Source organism: Lithobates pipiens, unplaced genomic scaffold (assembly GCF_037356315.1).
Source record: "Lithobates pipiens isolate NorthernLeopardFrog02 unplaced genomic scaffold, aLitPip1_a1.2 Scaffold_3, whole genome shotgun sequence".
In the NCBI taxonomy this organism is placed as follows: domain Eukaryota; kingdom Metazoa; phylum Chordata; class Amphibia; order Anura; family Ranidae; genus Lithobates; species Lithobates pipiens.
In genome coordinates, this window is record NW_027507790.1 from 169753883 (window position 1) to 169777679 (window position 23797).

Sequence of the window (23797 nt, forward strand, 5' to 3'; positions counted from 1 at the left end):
TGTGTTAGGTGGTCTTGCTATGTAAAATAAAATATGTATGTCCTTCCAGCAATTTCTCTGGGTTATCTTACTCGCCTGGAGAAGCTGTGGTTACCACTTGGACAAGGAATAGATAATGCTGCTAAACTAATCATTGAACAATTTCCAAAGATGCCTAACCTCCAGTTCCTCGTCATGACGGGGATTCTAGATGATGGCAGCATTGCACTTTTAGGTGAGTTCCTGTTTTTTGGCATATGGGTGTAACTTTCAGAGGATGCACAAAATTGGTGCACAGCCAGATTTAGCAAACTTTTGATAGTACTTGTGAGTTTTAAAGCAATTTATGGTTACATGATGTTCTCCTTTGCAACCTCCCTCTCTGAGATTTACACAGGGCAGCACTAAGATCCTGAGGACAGTAAAAATATTTGCCCAAAATGCACACACTAATTTTGACTTAAAAAATGTATACCATATTCTCTTGAAAAAGCCTGCAGGCTGTTCAGTATATTTCGCTTTGTATGAGTCAAGTCACTAAGTGCTTGTGATCTCAGATGCCCAGGCATCTAAATGATGCTCACAGAAGGAATTTGCAATGCTGGGTAATGTAGTTCAAATAAGCAGTGTTTGTAGTTGCACGTGGAACTCCCCAGGGATTCTCAGTCACAGGGAACAGGCTGCCAATTCCTAGAAAATAAAAGTTGCAAACTTTCACTGGCTACAGAGGGGAGAGAGTTTGAACAGAGGCATGCAGAGTGTTCCTTGGGGAAGCACTCTGGAGAATATACTTAAAGCGGGATTCCACCCTAAAGTGGAACCTCTGCTGATCGGATCCCTCCCCCCCTCCGGTGTCACAATTGACACCTTTCAGGGGGGAGGGGGGTGGAGATACCTGTCAAAGACAGGTATTTTCACCCACTTCCGGGCATAGACTCCCACGGGAGTCTACGCCATTTCCTGCCCTGCCGCGCTGTCTGCTGGGACACACACGGGTCCCAGTGACAGCGCGGAGATTTCCTATTGCGCGGCGCGGCTCGCGCATGCGCAGTAGGGAACCGGGAAGTGAAGCCGATTCGTTTCACTTCCTGATTCCCTCACCTAGAATGGTGGCGGCAGCAGCCGAGGGCCGAGCGATCGATCGGCCTCGGCTGCCGGCATCGCTGGAACCCGGGACAGGTGAGTGTCCATTTATTAAAAGTCAGCAGCTGTAGTATTTATAGCTGCTGGCTTTTAATATTTTTTTTTTTGGTGGAATCCCTCTTTAAATAGAAGTCTTTTTAAACTTTATTCAGTGGTTTGCAGTTTTGTTTTATACTGCTCCTGCAAGATCTGTTCTTATTAATTTAAGGCTACTGAAAGACTTTAGAAAACATGCTTCTGATCTGGACTTTTTCAGTCAGATTGGAGAGGGGAAGAAATTGGGTAGAGTGAAAAACTATAATGCCCCATACACACGACCGGTTTTCCCATCGGAATAAACTCTGAAAGTTTTTCTGACAGAGTTCCGGCGGAATTCCACCGAAAACAGTCTTGCATACACGTGATCACACCAAATTCCGACCGGCGTGAACACGGTGACGTACAACACGTACAACGGGACTAGAAAAAAGAAGTTCAATAGCCAGTAGCCAATAGCTTCCGTCTCATACTCGCTTTAGAGCATGAGTTGTTTTTGGTCCGTCGGAACAGCATACAGACGCACGGTTTTCCCGTAGGAATAGGTTCCATCGTAAATATTTAGAACATGTTCCATTTCTAGGTCCATCAGAATATTCGCCATAAAAAGTCCGATGGGGCATACACGCGATCGGAATATACGATGAAAAGCTCCTGTCTGACTTTTTCTGTCGGACATTCCACTCATGTGTACGCGCCATAAGTGATCCCTATTGTTTTTCCTGTGATGAGTCTTCAGTGGTAGTGTTTGTTGTACTCCTGAAGCCTATAAGTCCTATTGCCTAACCTGCAGCCCAAAGGTCACATTTGGCCCTTTTGGTGCAGATTGTGTGGCTCTCAGATCTCCCAAAAGCCTGTAGTGGAAGTGAAAGCATTTATTTTTAAAAGGGTAATAGCAGTGGTTTCCACTAGTCTCATGTCTTTTACTTTTTACTAGCCTTATCTTTCACTCTAGCACATCTGTAGTCTTTAAAAAGTTCTCTTTAGCATTACATATACTGAACTTTGTGGCCCCCTTTACTTCATAGGTTAAAGCAGTAGTAAACCACAGTTAAAAATATAAAAATAAAACTATACTTCTCCTGCAAGGTAATTTAACAATGTGCTAGTATGCATCATTATGAGAGACTTACCTTAAAACAAAGCCCTCCAGCGGCACGCTGTCACCACTGACATTACATATACTGAACTTTGTGGCCCCCTTTACTTCATAGGTTAAATCAGTAGTAAACTGCAGTTAAAAATATAAAAATAAAACTATACTTCCCCTGCAAGGTAATGTAACAATGTGCTAGTATGCATCATTATGAGAGACTTACCTTAAAACGAAGCCCTGCAGCGGCACGCTGTCACCACTGACAGAGTTTCCACCTTATCCTGGTCTTGCTTCTGGGTTTGCGGCCTTCGGCCTACATGAGTGGACCATGATGACGTCATTCCCGTGCATGCGCGCAGGAGCCCTCGGCTACGGCACGGGCTCTGAAGGTCTGGCACAGTATGCTCTGGTGATGTCCCTGGCTGCATGCTGTGTGAATATCACCTAAATGGTGCAATTTTAGGAGATATATACATTGCCTGAAAGTAATTTACAAAAATAAAATAGAACAAAGGACCCACTGACCATTGGTATCATGTAGGTAAGTATATCAACACTGATTCGTCAAATGGACAGGACCCTTCTAAAACTATAGACAATGATTGCAAAACCAAGGACCAAGGCAAAGAGATGTCTCCCAGAAGATAGCAATAATGGGGGTCAACCATGGTATATCAAAAAATTTATTTATAGAAAAACAACCTTTATTAAATGATTCAGTGATGTAAACAGTAACACAAGGGTGAGATTCCACCATGCTAGTGGAATACCCCCCTCAAGATACCCTATTAAAAACACTCTACTAATAAAATGTTGACAACGTTGTCACACTAAGGGCGCGTACACACGGGCGGATTGTCTGTCCAACTTAGTCCGCTGAACCGTGTTTCAGCGGACAATCCGCTCGTGTGTGGGCTTCAGCGGACTTTTTCAGCGGACTGTCTGACGAACAAAGTCTTACGGAATTTCCGAAATTTTGTCCGTTCAAACTTGGTTTTGTCCGTCCAAACTTGGTTTTGTCCGTCCAAACTTGGTTTCAGCGGACAGTCCGCTCGTGTGTAGGCAAGTTGGACGAACTAAGTATGGCGCATGCTCAGAAAGGATTTACACGGCCGAAGGTTGCATTGCAGTGTATAGGACGTCGTTTTTCTAGTCCCGTCGTACGTGCTGTACACGTCATCGCGCACGCTTTCAGCGGACTGTCTGCTCATCGTGTGTGGTCAAGTCCGTTCATGCAAATTTTGAATGGACTGTCTGTCGGATTGTCTGACGAACTTAGTTGGGCAGACAATCCGCCCGTGTGTACGCGGCCTCAGGTGCCAAATACTGGGCCCCACACATACACACATACGCAAAACCAAGTGGAGTGACTGGAGCTGTTGGAGTGATTTAAACAGTTACGTGGTCCACACAGAGCATATCTCAGTCAGGACTGTTGAAGTAATTGTGTAGAAAAATTCAAATGAACAGCTGTGTTAATCACTTGAGCTAACATGGTACAATGATCAGGAACCAATGATATTGACTTGCACGCATCAGCGTATAGCTGAGAAGCTGGTACATGCTTATACCAAGGACCATGCAGAGACCAGACAGATATGTTCCTCAGTGTATGGGGAAAATCCCGTCCGATCGCGTGTAGACAATAGCAGTCAATAGCATTATGCGCCTTAATAGCCTTAGCAGTCCAGCATGAAAATGGTATTGCATATTGCTGAGAGCTTGTCTAGCAAGCCATTCAAAAACAGGATGAGGTTAATGCCCGTGGGCTCTCACCACTCCCTGGTTGTTGTTACAATGGAGATGATATATTCTTTCATCAATGCTGCAGTCAGAGATAGGCACATCCGGAGTATATCCTTGTGTTGATCACGTCGGCTTTATTATCTCAAACAGCCATCGAGCAGTCAGACGTAGATACATCAGGTCACTGAACCCGTCAGTGAGTGTACCAAGAGCTCATCCAGTCAGTCCATGCGAGCAGAGCGGTTCAAAGCAGAACACGCATTTTGGAACGCATGGTGAAGTATGGGGTGGACATGACACTGCCTATGTCAAAGCTTTTCGCACACATGACCGTGTGCTTTGGCAGGACCTATGGCGTTCGATATCCACATCTTTTAAAGGGTAAATGCCCAATCTGCATCAAGAATGTCAGAACTTCATTCTAGGGCCATCTCGTGGTGACATATATTTAAAACACAGCGGAAATGAAGACAATTGAATGGTTACAGCAGTATCAATCTGTTTGTTCATACATGTCTCATGTCTACACAGGATATGTTTCCAATTTGCAAAATTCTAAATAAAGCTTAATGAGATCAAGTCCCCAGGTTATTATTCCAAAGCAGAAGATCAAATATTCCCCTTTAGGGATCAAAAATTATATCATATTCCTCTAATGCTTTAAAAAAAAACCTTGAGCCTTAACTCATTGTTTAATCCTTTAGGCTGTAATGTCCCTAGCTTAAATAGCCAGTATTTTTCTTTACGTAGTAATACAGTGTCATAGTCACTTCTACGGTCAGTTGGGTTCAGAACAAAAAATCCCATAACTCTAAAATCAGTAGGTGTACCACCATGACACTGTAAGAAATGTTGTGCTACAGGGGTAGCCTCTTTTTGCTTAATGCTTTTTAAGTGTTCGCCAAACCTCACCCGCAGCTGGCGCTTGACTTTTCCCACATACTGTTTTTTACAAGGGCATTGCAGGATGTAGAGCACCCAACCTGTAGCATAATTGATAAACTGTTTTATCTCATATTTGTGTCGTCTGTCTGTCAGAATCAGTGAAAACTTTTGAATATTCAACATAGCAACACATCCCACAGTGTCCACAGTGGTACATCCCTGTCAACTTAGGTAGATCAGTGAGCCCATTTCTGTTGAAGGGGCCAGTATATTCTGATTGGACAAGTGTGTCATCGAGATTCTTGACCCGTTTCACCACCATATATGGTCTAGAGCCAACAAAGGCTTCCATACCTTTCGAACGTGTAATAGTATATGGCAATGGTTCTGAAGAATTTTCCTAATCTGGTCCCATTGTGCACCATACTGTGTGATCAATTTTATGGGACCCTCTGATGTACCAGTTTTCTTTGTCTGGATACTGAGCTCGTTCCCTGAAGCGACTATAAAGTAGGTTAGCTTTGCATCTATAGTCATCTTCAGTGGAACAGTTCCTGCAAATTCTGAGGAACTGTCCCACCGGGATCCCCCGTATCAAATGTTGTGGGTGATGGCTGTCAGCTGAGAGGAGGGTGTTGTCGCTGTTTGCTTTCTATAGGTTTTAGTTATCAGTTTACCCTTCTCTAGCCTAATGGAAAGGTCAAGGAAAGAAATTTCATGGGGGTCCACCACATAGGTCAAATGTATATTGCAGGTGTTGTAGTTGAGTTCTTCCAAGAATGCAGTTAATTCTGTCATAGATCCCTCCCATATCATAAGGACGTTGTCAATGTACCTTAGCAAAGTGCAAGCATGGCTAAGGTACATCGACGAGGCATATACCACTTCTTCCTCTCACCATCCCAAATGAAGGCAAGCATAGGTAGGCACCCAAGGGACATCCATGGATGTACCACAAATCTACTGACAGTTACTGCCCAGGAACTGGAAGTAGTTGTTGTTTAGGGCCATATCTAATACTTTGTCCCCCACCATGGGTGCCCAAAACGAGTTTGTTAACAATTTGTCCAAAAAGTGATATACTGCGGAAATACCCCACTCATGGGGTATAGACATGTATAAAAATTCAACATCAATGCCAACCAGGAGAACCTCATCTGGGAAGGTCAGGTCTTTGATTATATTGAGGACATCACCAGTGTACCTCACATAAGAAGGAAAAGTGCCCACCAGATCTTTAATCAGGTAGTCTATGTATTTACCTACTCGTTCAAATGGGCCTCTAATTGCCGAGACAATTGGTCTCCCTGGGGGGGTCCTCCTGGTTTTTGTGAATCTTAGGGATAATATAAAATAATGTTAAAGTCATCTACCCTCAAATAGTTTAACTGTTTTTTAGTAAGTAAATTGATGTCAAAAGCCCATTGTAACTTATCATTAATTAACCCGAACAATTGTAGGAAGGGGTTAGAGTTTAGTCTTTTATAGGTAGAGTTGTCAGATAGTAAACATCGCACCTCGCTTTCATATTTTTCAGTAGATAGAATAACAATGTTCCCTAATTGGTCACTGGGTTTGATTACTAACCTCTCTGGTACCTGGAGTTCTTTTAATGCTTGGTGTTCATCAGGGGAAAAATTGTCTATGGTGTTGGCCACCCAATTGACCTTTTGAAGGTCCTCCTTAACAAGGTCTAAGAAAACACAGAGCCATTTATTTTTCTGAAATTGGGGCATAGATGTTGATCTAATTTTCAAATCTGGACCCCGCCTCCAAGGTATAGTTTCAGTAGATTCATCGTCATCCGACAATGATCCAGCCTCCTCTAGTAGAGAGACGAGTTGACTAACAGCCACTGTCTCCATAGCATTGGTTTCTTGAGTGGCTGAATTGGTAATCTGTTCCCCTGAACAGAGGTCCTTATAATATACTTTTCTCAGAACTAGGCATATATCTTTATAGACTCCAAAATGGTCCATCCTGGATGTTGGTGAGAAGGAGAACCCCTTTTTCAAAAGATTCAGTTGGCCACCTTGAAGCTGGAAGTCAGATAAATTGATGACGCTCATAACACTCGGGCGGGTTGTTTCCAGTCCGGGTAATGTAGGATCATCTAACAATGGTTTCTCTGACTCCTGGTGGTGGGTTACGTGTTTCTGGGGTCCCCTGCCTCTTGGTATCTCCCACAGTTTTTTCTTTTCCTCCGTCTACGGTTCCTATTTTGCCTTCTTTCAGGATGCCCCTGGATGGAGGAGGATCCTCCATTTCCAATTGGTCCTTCTCTGACAGATCGGTGGAGCTTATCCTCACTATCAGAGGATGGATTTCTGGGCGACATCTCCTTGTCTCAGGTCCTTGGTTTTGTAGTTAGTGCCTACAAGTAAGCCTTATTATAGGCTTACCTGATGGTACAAGTGATAAAATTGAGTTTACTACCACTACCTCCAGATGTCTATGGGGGCATTAAAGTGACACTAAGCATACACTTTAATCTACATTGTCCCTTCTCTTTCTGTATATAGATAATGGCACTGTAATTAGTTTAATAAAAAAAAACTAAGTATCTTTTTCCTAATCAAATTACACCTGTCACATGACCCAGCTCTTTCCCAGCCTGTCTGCAGGGAAACATAAGCAGGGGGGGCTTCTAGTCCTCTGCTGCTGGTCACAATATGTTCAAAATAAAAAAAGAGAGCCCTTGGAATACAGAGGAAACATAAATAATTAATATCAATAAACTATTTTAAATTGTCGTACAGATATATATTTGAAATCAAATCGTTATAATTTTTTGGCAATAACATGGTGTGGGCATATTTTTGCCAGTCACAGGTTGTGCCAAATCCCTCCAGCCTGTGTCTTAGAATAAGAGGGGGGTGAAGCCCCCATTGTGTTTAGCTGGTTAGTGGGCATGGAGGAGGAGGAGGGAGGGAGTTGGCTGTCATTTACCACTGTGTATATGTCCACATGTGTGACTCTATAGTCACATGGGCTGCTCAGGTGTGATAGGGTGGAAATGCTCAGCATAGAAACTCACTGAAAACTGAGCATGTGTACAGTTGCCACAGCTGCATAATCCCTACCTGAATTGGGGACATGAACAGAAAGTGGAGATAGAGAACTACAGGATGAGCCAGTTTCTTTGCAGAATACAGAAAACAAATCTCATAGTGACTGAGTCAGAATGGACAGCATGTAATGCACCATTTACTGATAGTTTTTATGGTTTGTTGGGCAAGGTATGTCTTTTTGCTGATAATACAAAGGTGTGTAATAGGGTTGATATCCCCGGAGGTGTCTGTAACATGGAACTTGATTTGGCATTGCTGGAAGATTGGCTAAAGCAGTGGAGACAGCAGTTCAATGTTTATAAATGTAAAATAATGCACCTAGGGATAAATAATCCATTGAGAGGGTACAACATTGGGGGTAAAGTGTTAGGAAGTATCACAGAGGAAAAAAGATTTACTTATTTCAGATGATTGCAAAATGATCAAACAGTGTGACTAGGTAGTAGGGAAAGCGAATAGAATTAATCATTAGAGGGGTCATCAGCAGGAGGAAGGAGGTTGTGATTCCCCTATATAAATCTTTAGTGAGACCTCATTTAGAATACTGTGTCCAGTTCTGGAGATTTCACTTTCACAAAGATATTGATAAGATAGAACAAATCCAGCGACAGGTAACAAAAATGGTGAAAGATTTGGGGGATAAAACATATCGAGGGCGACTTCAGGAACTTAATATGTGCAGTCTGGAGGAATGAAAGGAAAGGGGAAACGTAATTCAAATACATCAAGGGGGTGAATAACCTTCAAGAGGGCAGTATTTTAAATCTGAAACCAAGATTAAGAACACAGAGACCTGTTAAAAAAGTATTATTTCACTGAAGGGGTAGTTGATGCTGTGAATAGACTTCCAGCAGAGGCAGTGAGTTGATCAACAGTAAGTGGTTCAAACATGCACGGTACAAACATAGGTTTACACACAGACAAAAAAAGTTAACAAATAAAATTAAAAAAACAAAAAACAAAGCATGTATTGAAAAAAAACAAAAAACAAACAGATTTTTTCTGACATCCATTTTCTGTTTCTATGTGGTAGCTGTATTAGTTTTCTTTTTTTAGGCTTTATACCCTCTGTTTTCACCTGGTGATCTGGCCAGTAACATCATTGCAACTGCAAGAGAGCGTGTTCTGTTGAAAAACAACAGAATTAGTGGCCAGATCAGGTCAAAGTAGAAGAAAGAAAGCCAATTAATACAGCCATCACATCTAAGAATTGGTAAGCTGCAATATAAAAAAAAATATTTTGGGTTTAATACTACTTTAACCACTTCCCAACCATGCTATATCCTAATGATGGCTACAGAGTCGTCCGGTTTTGAGAGGGTGTCATATGATATCCTACTGTGATAGTGCGCGGGCGACAAGCTCTGTGATCACGGCGTCCTTCGGTAAAGGGCCATTCACAGCTGCCCTTTACCACATGATCAGCTGTGTCCAATCACAGCTGATGCTGTCACAGCTGATGCTGATGTAAACACAAACACATTCATTTCCTCATGCTAACAGTGTCCTGATTATGAGTGCAGCATCAACAGTGCTCATCAGTGCTGCCTATAGGTGGCCACCAGTGCTACAAACAGTGCCCACCAGTGATGCCAATCAGTGCCCATCAGTGATGCCAATCAGGGGCTCCTCATCAGTGTCATCTATCAATGCAGTTTCGCCTACCAGTGCCCATCAGTGCCACCTATCAGTGCCCATCAGTGCCACCTGTCAGTACCGCCTATCAGTACCCATCAGTGCCACCTATCAGTGCCCATCAGTGCAGCCTCATCAGTGCCTCCTCATCAGTGCAGCCCATCAGTGCCGACTCATCAGTGCCCATCAGTCCAACCTATCTGTGCAGACGCATCAGCGCACATCAGTGAAGAGAAAAAATACCTGTTTGCAAAATTTTATAGCAAACTTTGAAAAAAAAACAGTGGTGATTAAGTACAATGGAAAGAAAGCTCTATTTGTGTGGAAAAAAAAACTATAAACATGTCATATCGGTACATTATAGCATGACCGCGCAATTGTCATTCAAAGTGTGACAGCTCTGAAAGCTGAAAATTATCCTGGGCAGGAAGGGGGTAAAAGTGCCCAGTAGGCAAGTGGTTAAGGTAGGACAGGATATCTAAAAATGCATGTCAAAGACATCTTAGTTGAAAAACAAAAACATCATATATAGTAGCTCAGGTGGTGGCTGCACTGTTTTTTGTTTTGTTTTTTGCAAGTACTGCAATTTTGCAAAATACATAATAATACCTCCCTACAAAATAGGGAAGGGGAAGGGATTTGTTGTCCAAAGCAGAAAAACAGCCTAGGGCAGACTTTCCCAACCTTTTAACCAGGGCTCAAGTCCTGCGGGAACGCATGGGAACGGAGTTCCTGTACTTTTTACACAACAGGAACTCAGTTCCTGTTAGCAGCCGTGTTCTGCAAGACTTTGAAGTATGCGAGCTGTGTGGCAGGTGCTACAACAGCAGCCGCCCACACAGCTTACAATAGTAAGTGCCGCTCACCTGACCATTCAGGCTTTACTAGCAGGGGGCCCCACGACAGCTTCCGCTTCGATCTACCTGTCAATCACAGCTAGCTGACAGGTAGATCAGGTCCCTGCTGCTAAGAAATAGTATTTAGTCAGACCTCTCGTGATGCGCTCCTCCCCGCCGGCTCCCCCTGATTGTCTGCCTCCTCATTCCCCCCCCCCTCCAGTCTCCTGCATACTTGCTCTGTGTGTCCCACTGAATCCCCCCTCCTCTATCTTCAGTGCCATATGATGAGAGAACCCAGAGGAGGAGCACAGCTATTCTGCTCACAGGACATGCAGGGGGAGAGAGGTGAGCTGAGGGAGGAACATCAGTTTGGGGTGGTAAGCTGAGCACAATACCTGGCAAAGTTTAATGCCAGGAGGGAAGTTTATGTGAAAATATATGATGGGTTGGAATAGCAGTGAGTGTGTGTTGGAGCCCTGCAGAGTTTGCAGCCCCCCAAGCTAACATACATCTCCTAAGCAGGAACACATCACTATCTCCCCAAGCATTCTGTCCAGATAATGTGCAGTTAATTTATGACCTTTCCGTTTAACCCTGTGTTATCCAAACTCTGTTCAATGAAAAGTGTAAACTCACCACATAAACACTCTATATACAAAATAAAATTCCCCAATAAAGATCAGAACATGATTTTCACATTTGCATGGAAGCACAATTGAATGAATGCTGATTATTCAGAGAATTACTGTATTTATGTTTATTGAGGATTGTTTTTTTTTATGTACTAACAGTTAAGCTTCATACACACAATCCGAAAATTGGATGAAAAATACCACTTTCCTGACAGGCTCCATGGCAGCATACGTGTGGGTTAGCCCCGCCTCCATAATTACCCAATAGGACCTCTACTCCCATAAATCTTTGCTCCAAGCTGCTATCCGTGTTCCTTTTTTGTCCTCCTCCATAGGACAGGTGTTTCCTATCTGAAGAGATCTTCACTACGATCAAGTCGGCCGACTATCAAGCTTTTGTTCCTCCGATAGGCCCTGTCTGTTAAGCATGGGTATGGAGTGTATGGCAGAGTAGCGCTGAAGGCTTGGTTTGTCCGAAGATAAGTGCGCACGGCTTATTACCTGCTATGTAAGGTGGCCATTATCTGCCCGGTGGATCGGTGGTGTGTGCTTGAACCTGTTCGGCCAGACGATCGTTGGTGGAGTGGTGAGCTGTAAAAATTCAGTTTTTCATGGCAGCAGTGTTTATGTGTTTTTCTTTTTTCTATCTGTGTCTTTCATATGCCAGCTGGTTCTTGTGCATAGGCGCTGACGCTTCCGCGTTCCAGCAGCCTTTCTCCCCCTGTTTCCGGGTCCAGCGCTGCGTTCTGCGCATGCGCGGACCCAAATCCAAAGCGAGGCTTGGTTCCCGCGCATGCGCGCGGGCATCTCGCGTCTGACGCCACTGATGACGTCATGGGCGCCATATTTAAAACACAGTGAGAGATGTCAGAATTTTGGAATGATTGCGGGAAATTCAGCGACTTCCCGGAGCCATTCTCTGGTTGGTGTAAGGTAGGTTATGGTCTGCTCTGATGTATTGTTGCTCCTGTGTTTTGTATGGCTGCTTATGAGGGTCTATTGTTGTTACAGTCAGCGTTCTTAGTCATGGATGCCTCACTGCCTACTAGTGACCTGCCCGCTTGTAACAGGTATGTGCATGGCTGGATTGCTGTGTATTTGTGGAGTATTTCTTAGCATTTGATACCAGCCTGGTCTGTATCTCTCTCTCTTTCTTGTATATTTCCTTATAGCCCTTCTAGGTCTGAACCGCATTACAGTGCGCATAGTCGCAGTGGATCGTCAAAATCGCACCACCGCAAATCATCGTCAAAGTCTGGTTACCGCAGGTCTCCCAGATCTGAACAACGCAGTGGTCACTCGCACTCAAGCAGAGGACCAGATAATTCATGTTGGGGCTGTAAGATGCCCATTCCATCAGACAAATCGCTCTGTGATCATTGCTTCTCTAAAGTCGCAGATGAAAGAGATGGTGCGGATCAACGCTTGGAATCTATGGTGAGAAGAGTGGTAAAGGAATCCCTGCAGCAGAGGGAAGCTCATCACTCTATGGAATCCCCTTCAGACCCATTATGTCCTTCAGGAGGTGAAGGGCTCTTACAAGAGACTGGGGAATCTTCTCAACCAAGCCACCACTCTGTGCTCTTGTCTGACAGCGAATCGGATCCAGAGGATCCAGGAGTAGGATTTGATTATGCTTTAGTACCTGCTCTTGTCAAGGCAGTGAAAGAAGCTTTAAAATGGGAAGAACCCACTTCTTCCCCCCTCCCCAAACAAAGAAAGTTTTTCAAACAACTCAAAAAGGAACGGCAACATTTTCCTTTCCTATCTGAATTGGGAGAAATCATTACTGAAGAGTGGAGCAAGATTGATAGGAAGAGCTCCATGCAATCAAAGGTGTCTAAATTGTACCCCTTTAAGGAGGATGATGTGAAGCACCTTGAATCAGCTCCTCTGGTAGACGCAGCACTTATGCGTTTAGTTAAATACGTGACTCTCCCTTTGGAAGACACGGTATCTTTCAAAGATCCGTTAGAGAGAAGAATCGACTCAGATCTGAAAAGAATTTATCTAACTTCAGGGATGGCTTGTAAACCAACTTTGGCTTTAGCCGCAGTCTCAAAGGCTATTGAAACATGGGCCGACAATGTTGAAGAGTTCTTGAGAGGTATCTCAGTGAATACGGCTAAAGACTCTCCTATTCAGGAGATCAGAATGGCATCAGCTTTTTTGGGGGAGGCATCTATTGACATTACCCGCCTTCTGTCTCGGGCTATGTTGGCAGCAGTCTCGGCACGCCGTGCTTTGTGGCTCCGTCCCTGGTTGGCGGATCCAACATCTAAGCAGGCATGGTGTCGTATACCATTTGAGGGTACCTCCTTGTTTGGTAATAAACTAGATAGCGCCATATCCCGGGCCACGGGTGGGAGGTCTGGGTTCCTCCCTCAAGACAGACGTCTTCAAAACCAAAAACGTATTTTCTCAAGAAGGCAGACCTCGGATCGCGCTAGAGAAGCGCGCAGTTATAGGCCCGGCAGGGAGTTCTCTAGATCTTGGAGGTCCAGACAATCCTCCCTTAAGAAAACCTCAAAGGGGGCTTCCGCAGGTAATCAAGATTCTACCAAATCTTTTTGAAATTGGGCCCGCTCAAACATGTCAGGTGGGGGCTCGCCTTCTTCACTACCGACATGTTTGGGCGGCCTCAATTCAAGATTATTGGACCGTCAAGACGGTTTCCTCGGGTCACAAGTGGACTTTCATCAGCACTCCGAGGTTAAGGTTCATTCCCACAACAATTCCAGGCTCAGAGGAAAAGAAACAGGTCCTATTGACCTACGTAAGTTGTTTGCTGGATCAAGGTGCAGCCGTGCCCGTGCCAGAAGACGAACGTGGCGAAGGCATGTATTCTCCTCTGTTTATGGTTCAGAAAAGAAATGGCGCATGGAGGCCGGTGATAGATTTGACCCACCTCAATTCCTTCATTCGCAAGGAAAAGTTCAAGATGGAGTCTCTTCTTACAATCCAACAGTCAGTGCAGCTAGGGGATTGGTTAATCTCAATCGATTTGAAGGACGCATACTTTCATGTGCCAGTAGCAAGGGATTTCCAGCAATTTCTCCGTTTCGCAGTTGGCGATCAACACCTCCAGTTTACCTGTCTCCCATTCGGGTTGACAACATCTCCTCGGGTCTTCTCCAAGGTACTCCTAGCGATAGTAGCTCTTTTACGAGTCAAAGGAGTTCGTCTCCATCATTATCTGGACGATTTGCTCCTATTATCTCAGGACAGAGATCAAATTCTGGAACACAAGAGTTTAGTCATCTCCACTCTGCAGACGTTTGGTTGGCTCCTGAACCTAGAGAAGAGCCATCTGGTTCCAACTCAAGTGATCGTGTTTCTAGGGGCTCAGTTCGACACATTAAAAGGCACTATCTCCCTGCCGGAGGAAAAAAATCAGTGTGATCCGGGACAGGATTCACAAGGCTTGGGAATCATCTCATCTTTCGGCTCTACAATGCTTGAAAGTGATCGGCACAATGACGGCCACCATCCCTATGGTGAAGTGGGACCAGTGGCACACTCGTCCCTTCCAGAAAGGGTTTCTGCAACAGTGGGACTCGTCCAATCAAACACAGCGCATACGCCTTACACCAGCGATGAGGATGTCTCTCCTCTGGTGGCTTCAAGGGAAGAATCTACGCAACCATCATTCGATAGTCCCCATATCCTGGATAATAGTAACCTCAGATGCCAGCAACAAAGGTTGGGGCGCCCATTGCCTTACGGAAGTAGCTCAAGGAAGGTGGTCGTTCCCGTCGCGGTATGTGGTCTCCAACATCCTGGAGTTGAGAGCAGCCTTTCGAGCACTCATAGCATTTCGCCATCTGGTGGCAGGGTCGTCAGTAATGTTAAGACTGGACAACACAACTGCAGTGGCCTATATAAAGAAACAAGGAGGGACTCGCAGTTGGTCTCTATTACGAGAAGTAGAACCGATAATGAACTGGGCTCAGAAGAATGTGGTCAACATTTCTGCTGTATACATCCCAGGAGTCCAGAATGTTCAAGCAGGTTTTCTGTCAAGGGTCAAAATAGACAACAACGAGTGGTCCCTTCACAGGGATAGATGCTCTCACGGATTGTTGGAAGTTCCAGAGAGCCTATGCCTTCCCTCCAGTTCCTGTAATCCTACAGTTCCTTCGGAGGCTCAGAGGGGAGAAGGTGGAAATCATTGCGATAATACCATTCTGGCCCAACAGGCCTTGGTTTCCTCTGCTGTTGCTCCTCAGCTATCAGGACCCAGTTCCCCTGCCTCTCAGGCCAGATCTACTGTCTCAAGGCACGCTGTTACACCCGTGCCCATCCTGTCTACACCTCAGGGCATGGTTCTTGAGAGGGGAAGGCTAGAAGCTCTAGGTTGCCCAGAAGAAGCGATTCCAACCCTTCTTAGTGCCAGACGGAAGAGTACCAATAAAGTGTACGAACGTATATGGGCCAGGTTTATGGGCCACATGTCTTCTAGGTCAAATTCATATAATTCTCCAGCAGTTCAAGATATCTTGTCTTTCCTTCAGTCAGGGTTAGACTTGTCTCTGGCAGTTAGCTCTCTTAGAGTACAAGTTTCAGCCATTTCAGCCTTTACAGGAGTTTCGTGGGCGAATCACACCTTAATTCAACAATTCTTTAAAGGAGCCATCAGGCTTAGGCCTCAAAAGAGGCCCAGGTTTCCCAAATGGGACCTTCCGTTAGTATTGGACTTTCTTTCTGATCTTGGGAAAGGTTTGGATGCTCCCCTGTCTTTAGGAGATCTCACTATCAAGACAGTGTTTCTGGTGGCAATAACTTCAGCCAAAAGAGTGTCGGAAATTAGGAATCTTGGGTCAGTTGAACCATTTCTAACTTTCTTTCCGGACAGAGTGGTCCTGATCCCTATGCTTGGATCAAATCCAAAAGTCACATCAGTATTTCACGAAAATCAGGAGATCGTGCTACCTACGTTTAGAATGTCAGACAACCAAGAGATTCATCCCCTGGATGTTGGTCGCACCTTGAAACAATATCTGGACGCTACAGCCTCGTTCAGACGAACAGACTTTCTTTTTGTCCTTCTTCATGGCAAAAATAAAGGGATGCGAGCATCAGTAAGATCAATCTCATCTTGGGTGGTCCAAATGATTCAAAGGGCATACAAGGCAAAGGGCATGGTTGCTCCTGAGGCAGTGACGGCTCATTCAACTCGGGGCATCTCGACCTCTTGGGCAGCAGTTCGACATGTCGCACCAGAAGTTATCTGTAGAGCAGCTTCCTGGTCTTCAATTAATACCTTTGTTTCCCATTATTGTGTAGAGCCAGCTGCGCTTTCTTCTGTTAATTTTGGTTTACAAGTATTGTCAGTGGACAATGAAAAATAAAATTCTAGTTTCTTTGCTCAACATTTTTAGCCCACCCGGGTGTGTTTGGCGAGTTATTTCCCACACGTATGCTGCCATGGAGCCTGTCAGGAAAATGGAAAATTTATATCAAATACTTACCGTAATTTTCCTTTCCTGATGGGCTCCATGGCAGCAGGAGTTCCCTCCCAAATGTTGGAGTAGGCTAGTTACGGAACACGGATAGCAGCTTGGAGCAAAGATTTATGGGAGTAGAGGTCCTATTGGGTAATTATGGAGGCGGGGCTAACCCACACGTATGCTGCCATGGAGCCCATCAGGAAAGGAAAATTACGGTAAGTATTTGATATAAATTTTCCATTTTTGAAGTGTTCGCGCATATGAGCGTATCATTTTTTTTTTTTTTTTTCGTGGGGGAGTGGATCTTGGGTGGGAGTTCCCACACTTTGTTCCCCAGAACTTGACCCCTGCTTTTAACCCTAGAGGAACTCCAACAATAATTTTCATTTCTCGAGGAACCCTTACTAAAACCAATTCATCAGGACTCAATAGGAACAATGCCCCTTATATTGGTGGACTATAGGAAGAATGTCCCCCTTAAAGTGAGGCTCAGAATGCCACCCTTAAAGACAGCTAAAACAATATTTGGTGTCATGCTGCTGGCTTTGCTAAGTGATGCTGAAACTTCAACTCTGTAGGCATCATCAAATAGGTGGTTCATCAGCCACAGCTTAAGGAACCCTTAGCAACTAGGGATGAGCTTCGTGTTCGAGTCGAAAGTACGTTCGACTCGAACATTGGCTGCTCGTCCGTTCGGCGAAATCCGAACTCTTGGTCCGTTCGCGTCAAAATTCGTGTGGCGCGCACGGCCCACAATGCACTGCGATGGCGCAGTGCATTGCTGGCTCGTGATTGGCCAAGCATGCACTGTGACCCCGCATGCTTGGCCAATCGCAGCGCCAGCAGCGAGGAGAGCCATGATTGGCCACAGGCAGGATGCCTGTGGCCAATCATAGCTCAGGCTGTGTAGTGCACGCCCCACACTATATAAGGCCGCCTTTGAGGCGGCCTCGTGTATTGTGTTGGCATCTGAAGCAGTGGGTGTTCTGTGTACCTTCAACACAGTTACACACCAATCGTTTTTGGCTGATTTCCTATCTTGCTCTTGTGTAGTGGTTATTGTCTGTGCCCTGACCACAGTATACACCACTATATTCACCTCACCTATATAGCTAGTGATCTAGCTTTAATAATAGAGCTTGCAGTCAGTAGTGTTAGGAGATAGTGCGTGCTGTCTGCGTGCTCTGTACCCAGTACATATCGCTATAATCCACCTACATAGCTGTTCTCTATTTGAGCCCAATTGCCATCTGCAGGAGTTATTGGAAGTTGTGTGTGCTTCCAGCACAGCACAGTATACATCTGTATATACCCCTTTATCTCTGCTGTTTTCTGGTTATTGTCTGCGTGCCCTGACCGCAGTATACACCGTGATATTCACCTCACCTATATAGCTAGTGGTCCATCTTTAATAATAGAGCTTGCAGTCAGTAGTGTCAGGAGATAGTGCGTGCTGTCTGCGTGCTCTGTACCCAGTACATACCGCTATAATCCACCTACATAGCTGTTCTCTATTTGAGCCCAATTGTCATCTGCAGGAGTTATTGGAAGTTGTGTGTGCTTCCAGCACAGCACAGTATACATCTGTATATACCCCTTTATCTCTGCTGTTTTCTGGTTATTGTATGCGTGCCCTGACCGCAGTATACACCGTGATATTCACCTCACCTATATAGCTAGTGGTCCATCTTTAATAATAGAGCTTGCAGTCAGTAGTGTCAGGAGATAGTGCGTGCTGTCTGCGTGCTCTGCACCCAGTACATACCGCTATAATCCACCTACATAGCTGTTCTCTATTTGAGCCCAATTGTCATCTGCAGGAGTTATTGGAAGTTGTGTGTGCTTCCAGCACAGCACAGTATACATCTGTATATACCCCTTTATCTCTGCTGTTTTCTGGTTATTGTCTGCGTGCCCTGACCGCAGTATACACCGTGATATTCACCTCACCTATATAGCTAGTGGTCCATCTTTAATAATAGAGCTTGCAGTCAGTAGTGTCAGGAGATGTATATACCCCTTTATCTCTGCTGTTCTATAAAAAAGGCATCTGCAGGAGTTAGTGGGTGTTGTGTGCCTCCAGCACAATATAAACTACCCAACTACTGTTTTACCCAACTCCCTTCAGGCCATTACCATGTCTGGAAGGCCAGCAAGGAGAGGCAGACAGGCGCAAGCCGATAAAAGAGGGCAAGCAGGCTCTGTGTCTAGAGACAACAGTGCTGGTCGTGGACGCGGTGCATTGTCATCAGCACGTGGCCATGGGACATGCTTGTCCTTCTTTTCTGCAGCTGGACATGTTGAACCGCAACATGCCAACGACTTGGTAGAGTGGATGACCAAGCCCTCTTCATCCTCCTCATCCTCTCTCACCCAGTCTCAGGGTAGTAGCAAAGCAGCTGCCAACGCATCGTCTTCCCTCCTCTCAATGTCATCATCAGTGACTCCTTCCCTAGACCCACCACGTCCTCCTGAGGAGTCTCCTGAACTCTTTGAGCACAGTGTTGGGTACATGCTCCAGGAGGATGCCCAGTGTTTGGTGGGCTCTGATGATGACACTCAGCTAGAGGAAGGCAGTAGCGTGAATGCAGAGAGAGGGGATGCTCAAGAAGGACAGCAATCTGGCAGTCATGTTCCACAAGCTGCAGCATACTGCCAGGTTTGCTACAGCGATGAAGAGGGAGGGGATGATGAGGGCACTGACTCCACGTGGGTGCCTGGAAGGAGGGAGGAGGAGGAGGAGGAGGCACATGTTCAACGAGTCAGGATGCCCTCCGGGGGCCAGCTTAGGGGCAGCACACCGACTGAATCACACCGCAGAGCTCCGCCTGCGCAGAGCGCTTCCTCTGCACGTTATTCTAAAAGTTCTTTGGTGTGGGCCTTTTTTGAGACAAGTGCATCAGATCGCACCGCTGCTATTTGCAACATATGTCTCAAGCGTATCTCACGTGGCCAAAACATCAGCCGCTTGGGCACCACATGCTTGACCAGACATATGTTGACCTGCCATGCAGCTCGTTGGCAAGCGTACCTCAAAGACCCACACCAAAGAACAAAGCGGACCTCTCCTTGCTCCTCATGAGCTGGCATCTCCAACCCCACTAGACCTTCAGTCCTCTCTGAAACCTGCTCTGAGAGGAATGAAGGTGTAGAATTAGGTGTGTCACAGCCAAGTGCTTCCGGGAACTCTGCTAGTGGTACATCCACGTCCGATTATAACAGGCAAATGTCCCTGCCCCAGCTGCTGGACCGGCGGAAGAAGTTTACTCCCAGCCATCCACATGCCCAGCGGTTGAATGCTCGCTTGGCTAAATTGCTAGCACTTCAACTGCTGCCTTTTCAGTTGGTAGACTCGGCCCCCTTCCGTGAGTTTGTACAATGTGCGGTTCCTCAGTGGCAGGTCCCCAAACGCCACTTTTTCTCACGGAAGGTGATTCCGGCTCTCTACCGGCATGTGGAAGGCAATGTCCTTGCCTCGCTGGACAGGGCGGTCAGTGGTAAGGTGCATATTACCGCTGACTCATGGTCCAGCAGGCATGGACAGGGACGTTACCTGTCTTTCACGGCCCATTGGGTCACTCTTCTGGCTGCTGGGAAGGATGCAGGACAAGGTGCAGTAGTGTTGGAGGTTGTTCCGCCACCACGCCTCCAAAATGCTACTATTGGTTGTGACACACCTCTCTCCTCCACCCCCTCCTCTTCTTCTTCCTCCATGGCCTCTTCCAGTGCTCTGTCCTCAGAACCAGCGGTGCTCCGTAGGCGTTCCAGGGGCTACGCAAGTACGCAGGCAAAACGATGCCATGCCGTGCTTGCGCTGGTTTGTTTGGGGGACAGGAGCCACACTGGGGCGGATGTTTTGTCAGCTCTGCAGGGGCAGGCCGAGAGGTGGTTGACGCCACGCCAGCTTAAGCCAGGAATGGTGGTTTGCGACAATGGCACCAACCTCCTCTCCGCCCTCCGACAGGGACAACTGACCCATGTGCCCTGTGTAGCTCACGTCCTTAACCTGGTGGTGCAGCGGTTCTTGGGCAGGTACCCCGGCTTACATGATGTCCTGAAGCAGGCCAGGAAAGTCTGTGTGCATTTCCACCGATCATTTAATGCCTGTGCTCGTCTGGCTGAGCTCCAAAAGGAGTTGAACCTGCCCAAGAACCGCCTTATATGTGACATGCCCACCAGATGGAACTCAACATTGGCCATGCTGCAGCGGCTGCACACCCAGCAGAGGGCCATCAATGAGTACCTGTGCGACTACGGCACCAGGACAGGGTCAGGGGAGCTTGGTTTTTTCTCACCACGCCAGTGGGGCATGATCAGGGATGCATGCACTGTCCTGTCACCGTTTGAGGAGGCCACAAGGATGGTGAGCAGTGACAGTGCATGCATCAGTGACACTGTACCTCTTGTCCACCTCTTGGAGCATACGCTGCGTGGAATAATGGACAGGGCACTTGAGGCAGAACAGAGGCAGGAAGAGGAGGACTTCCTTGCCTCTCAAGGCCCCCTTTATCCAGACAGTGTTCCTGCTGTGCCACCCATCACACAGGAAGAGGGTGAGGAGGAGGAAGAGGAGGAGGAGGATGATTGTGTCAGCATGGAGGTGGAGGCTGGCACTCAGCATCAGCATCAGCAGCAGCAGTCTTATAGGGATGATTTACAGTCCCAAGAAACACGTGGACTTGTACGTGGCTGGGAGGAGGTAGCTGTGGATCATGTTGTCCTTAGTGACCCAGAGGACTCCGGACCGAATGCCTCAGCTAACCTACGCTGCATGGCCTCCCTGATCCTGCAAAGCCTGCGGAAGGATCCTCGTATTCTTTGAATCAAGGAGAGGGACCATTACTGGCTGGCCACTCTCCTTGATCCATGGTACAAGGGTAAGGTTGCCGACCTTATCTTGCCATCGCAGAGGGAGCAGAGGATGAGACATCTCCGGGAGGCCTTGCAGAAAGCTCTGTGCAACGCGTTCCCAGAGACTGGGAGGTTACAAACTCCTGGTCCTGGACAACGTGTTGCTGAGGCATCGGTCAGAAGGAGCGGTGGAGAAGGTGGCCGTCTGACTGATGCTTTCAGACAATTTTTTAGTCCGCAGCCCCAAGGTATGATTGGTTCCAGCACCCATCGCCAGCGTCTAATTTACATGGTGCAGGAATACCTAGGGGCAAGGTCAGACTTGGACACCTTTCCCACCGAAAATCCTCTGGCTTACTGGGTCTTGAGGATGGATCACTGGCCAGAGCTTGCACAGTATGCAATTGAGCTACTGGCCTGTCCTGCATCCAGCGTTCTTTCGGAACGCACCTTCAGTGCTGCTGGTGGCTTTGTTACCGATCACAGGGTGCGCCTGTCCACCGAATCAGTTGATCGACTGACCTTCATCAAGATGAATCAGTCTTGGATCACCCACAGCTACCAAGCACCTGAAGCTGATGTAACCGAATAGTTTTTTTTGAAATACCACATCCCTTCAAGACTGCCTATGCTGATGCTGAGTGACTGTCCTGTTATGTTGATTGTCTATCCTCTTCCTCCTCCGCTGATATGTTGGAAGAACATTTTTGGTTCTGGGTGATGCCAGCAGCCCAATTTTTCTGCCCCTGTTTAACAGGGGCGTTTAATTACAATTTTTGATGCACTGCTTTGCAGCAGGGCTAATTCCTGCAATAAAACTAGAGTATATGGCAGAGGTTGGAGTGTGGTGGCACCAGCACCAGTGCCTAAGGCCCAATTTTTCTGCCCCTGTTTAACAGGGGCGTTTAAGTACAATTTTTGATGCAATGCTTTGCAGCAGGGCTAATTCCTGCAATAAAACTAGAGTATATGGCAGAGGTTGGAGTGTGGTGGCACCAGCACCAGTGCCTAAGGCCCAATTTTTCTGCCCCTGTTTAACAGGGTTTGTTTAAGTACAATTTTTGATGCAATGCTTTGCAGCAGGGCTAATTCCTGCAATAAAACTAGAGTATATGGCAGAGGTTGCAGTGTGATGGCACCAGCACCAGTGCCTAAGGCCCAATTTTTCTGCCCCTGTTTAACAGGGGCGTTTAAGTACAATTTTTGATGCAATGCTTTGCAGCAGGGCTAATTCCTGCAATAAAACTAGAGTATATGGCAGAGGTTGGAGTATGGTGGCACCAGCACCAGTGCCTAAGGCCCAATTTTTCTGCCCCTGTTTAACAGGGGCGTTTAAGTACAACTTTTGATGCAATGCTTTGCAGCAGGGCTAATTCCTGCAATACAACTAGAGTATATGGCAGAGGTTGCAGTGTGATGGCACCAGCACCAGTGCCTAAGGCCCAATTTTTCTGCCCCTGTTTAACAGGGGCGTTTAAGTACAATTTTTGATGCAATGCTTTGCAGCAGGGCTAATTCCTGCAATAAAACTAGAGTATATGGAAGAGGTTGCAGTGTGGTGGCACCAGCAGCAGTGCCTAAGGCCAAATTTTTCTGCCCCTGTTTAACAGGGACATGTAATTACAATTCTTGATATAATATTTCACAGGAGGGCCCCTTCCTGTGCCTACCCAGAGTAACGGTGAGGACTTATAGTGTTGTGGCACCAGCACCACAACCACCAAAGGTCAATTTTTCTACCACTGTTCAACAATGGCATGTAATTACAATTCTTGATATAATCGTTCACAGCAGGGCGCTCCAGCGCCCACCAAGAGTCACTTTGAGGGCTTACAATGTTGTGGCAAAACCAACACCTTGTTCCGCCATTTCTGCAGAGCATATAGGGCAGGCCCCTACTTTCAAACTTCCAACTTACAAACATCAGACAGCAGCAAGTGAGATGAAAAAAGATGGACGACAAAACAAATTATACAGGGGTGATAACCCTTCCCTATGTTTTCCAAAAAGCTTAAAAATAGTTTTTTTGACTGGAGCTACACTTTAAAAATGTACCAGTTGAAAATTACAAACAGATTCAACTTAACACAACAAACCTACACAGTCCCTGTCTTGTTTGCACCGCCTGTATACTGCTGTTCTGAGTATATAGGGCCTGGGGGCCACACGCATTTCCTTTTTTTAATATGGGTACAGGGTTCCCCTTAATATGCGTACAAGACCCAAATAGGCTGGTAATGGGCAGGGAGGGCTACCCATGCCATTTTTCTGAATGATTTTCAACCATATTGCAGGAACCAGATATAACATTAAAACCGCAAGCAGTTTTAAATGGTGTTATTTCCGTTTAATGTCATTTTGTGCAGGGACTGTTCTAAACACGTGGAAACACGTGGCACTTCACAGGCATACTACAGACACCCCCCAGGCACCA

At 46.1% G+C, this 23797-nt stretch overlaps 1 protein-coding gene across 1 annotated transcript in view; it reads left to right on the forward strand.

The window, feature by feature from the left end:
* The window catches only part of LOC143941251 (baculoviral IAP repeat-containing protein 1-like), a 123394-nt gene that overhangs the window by 98234 nt on the left and 1363 nt on the right, over window positions 1-23797 (forward strand). The window contains exon 10 of the mRNA XM_077463291.1: window positions 50-214. Within this exon, the coding sequence (XP_077319417.1) occupies window positions 50-214 (165 nt within the window). The remainder of the gene's footprint in view (window positions 1-49; window positions 215-23797) is intronic.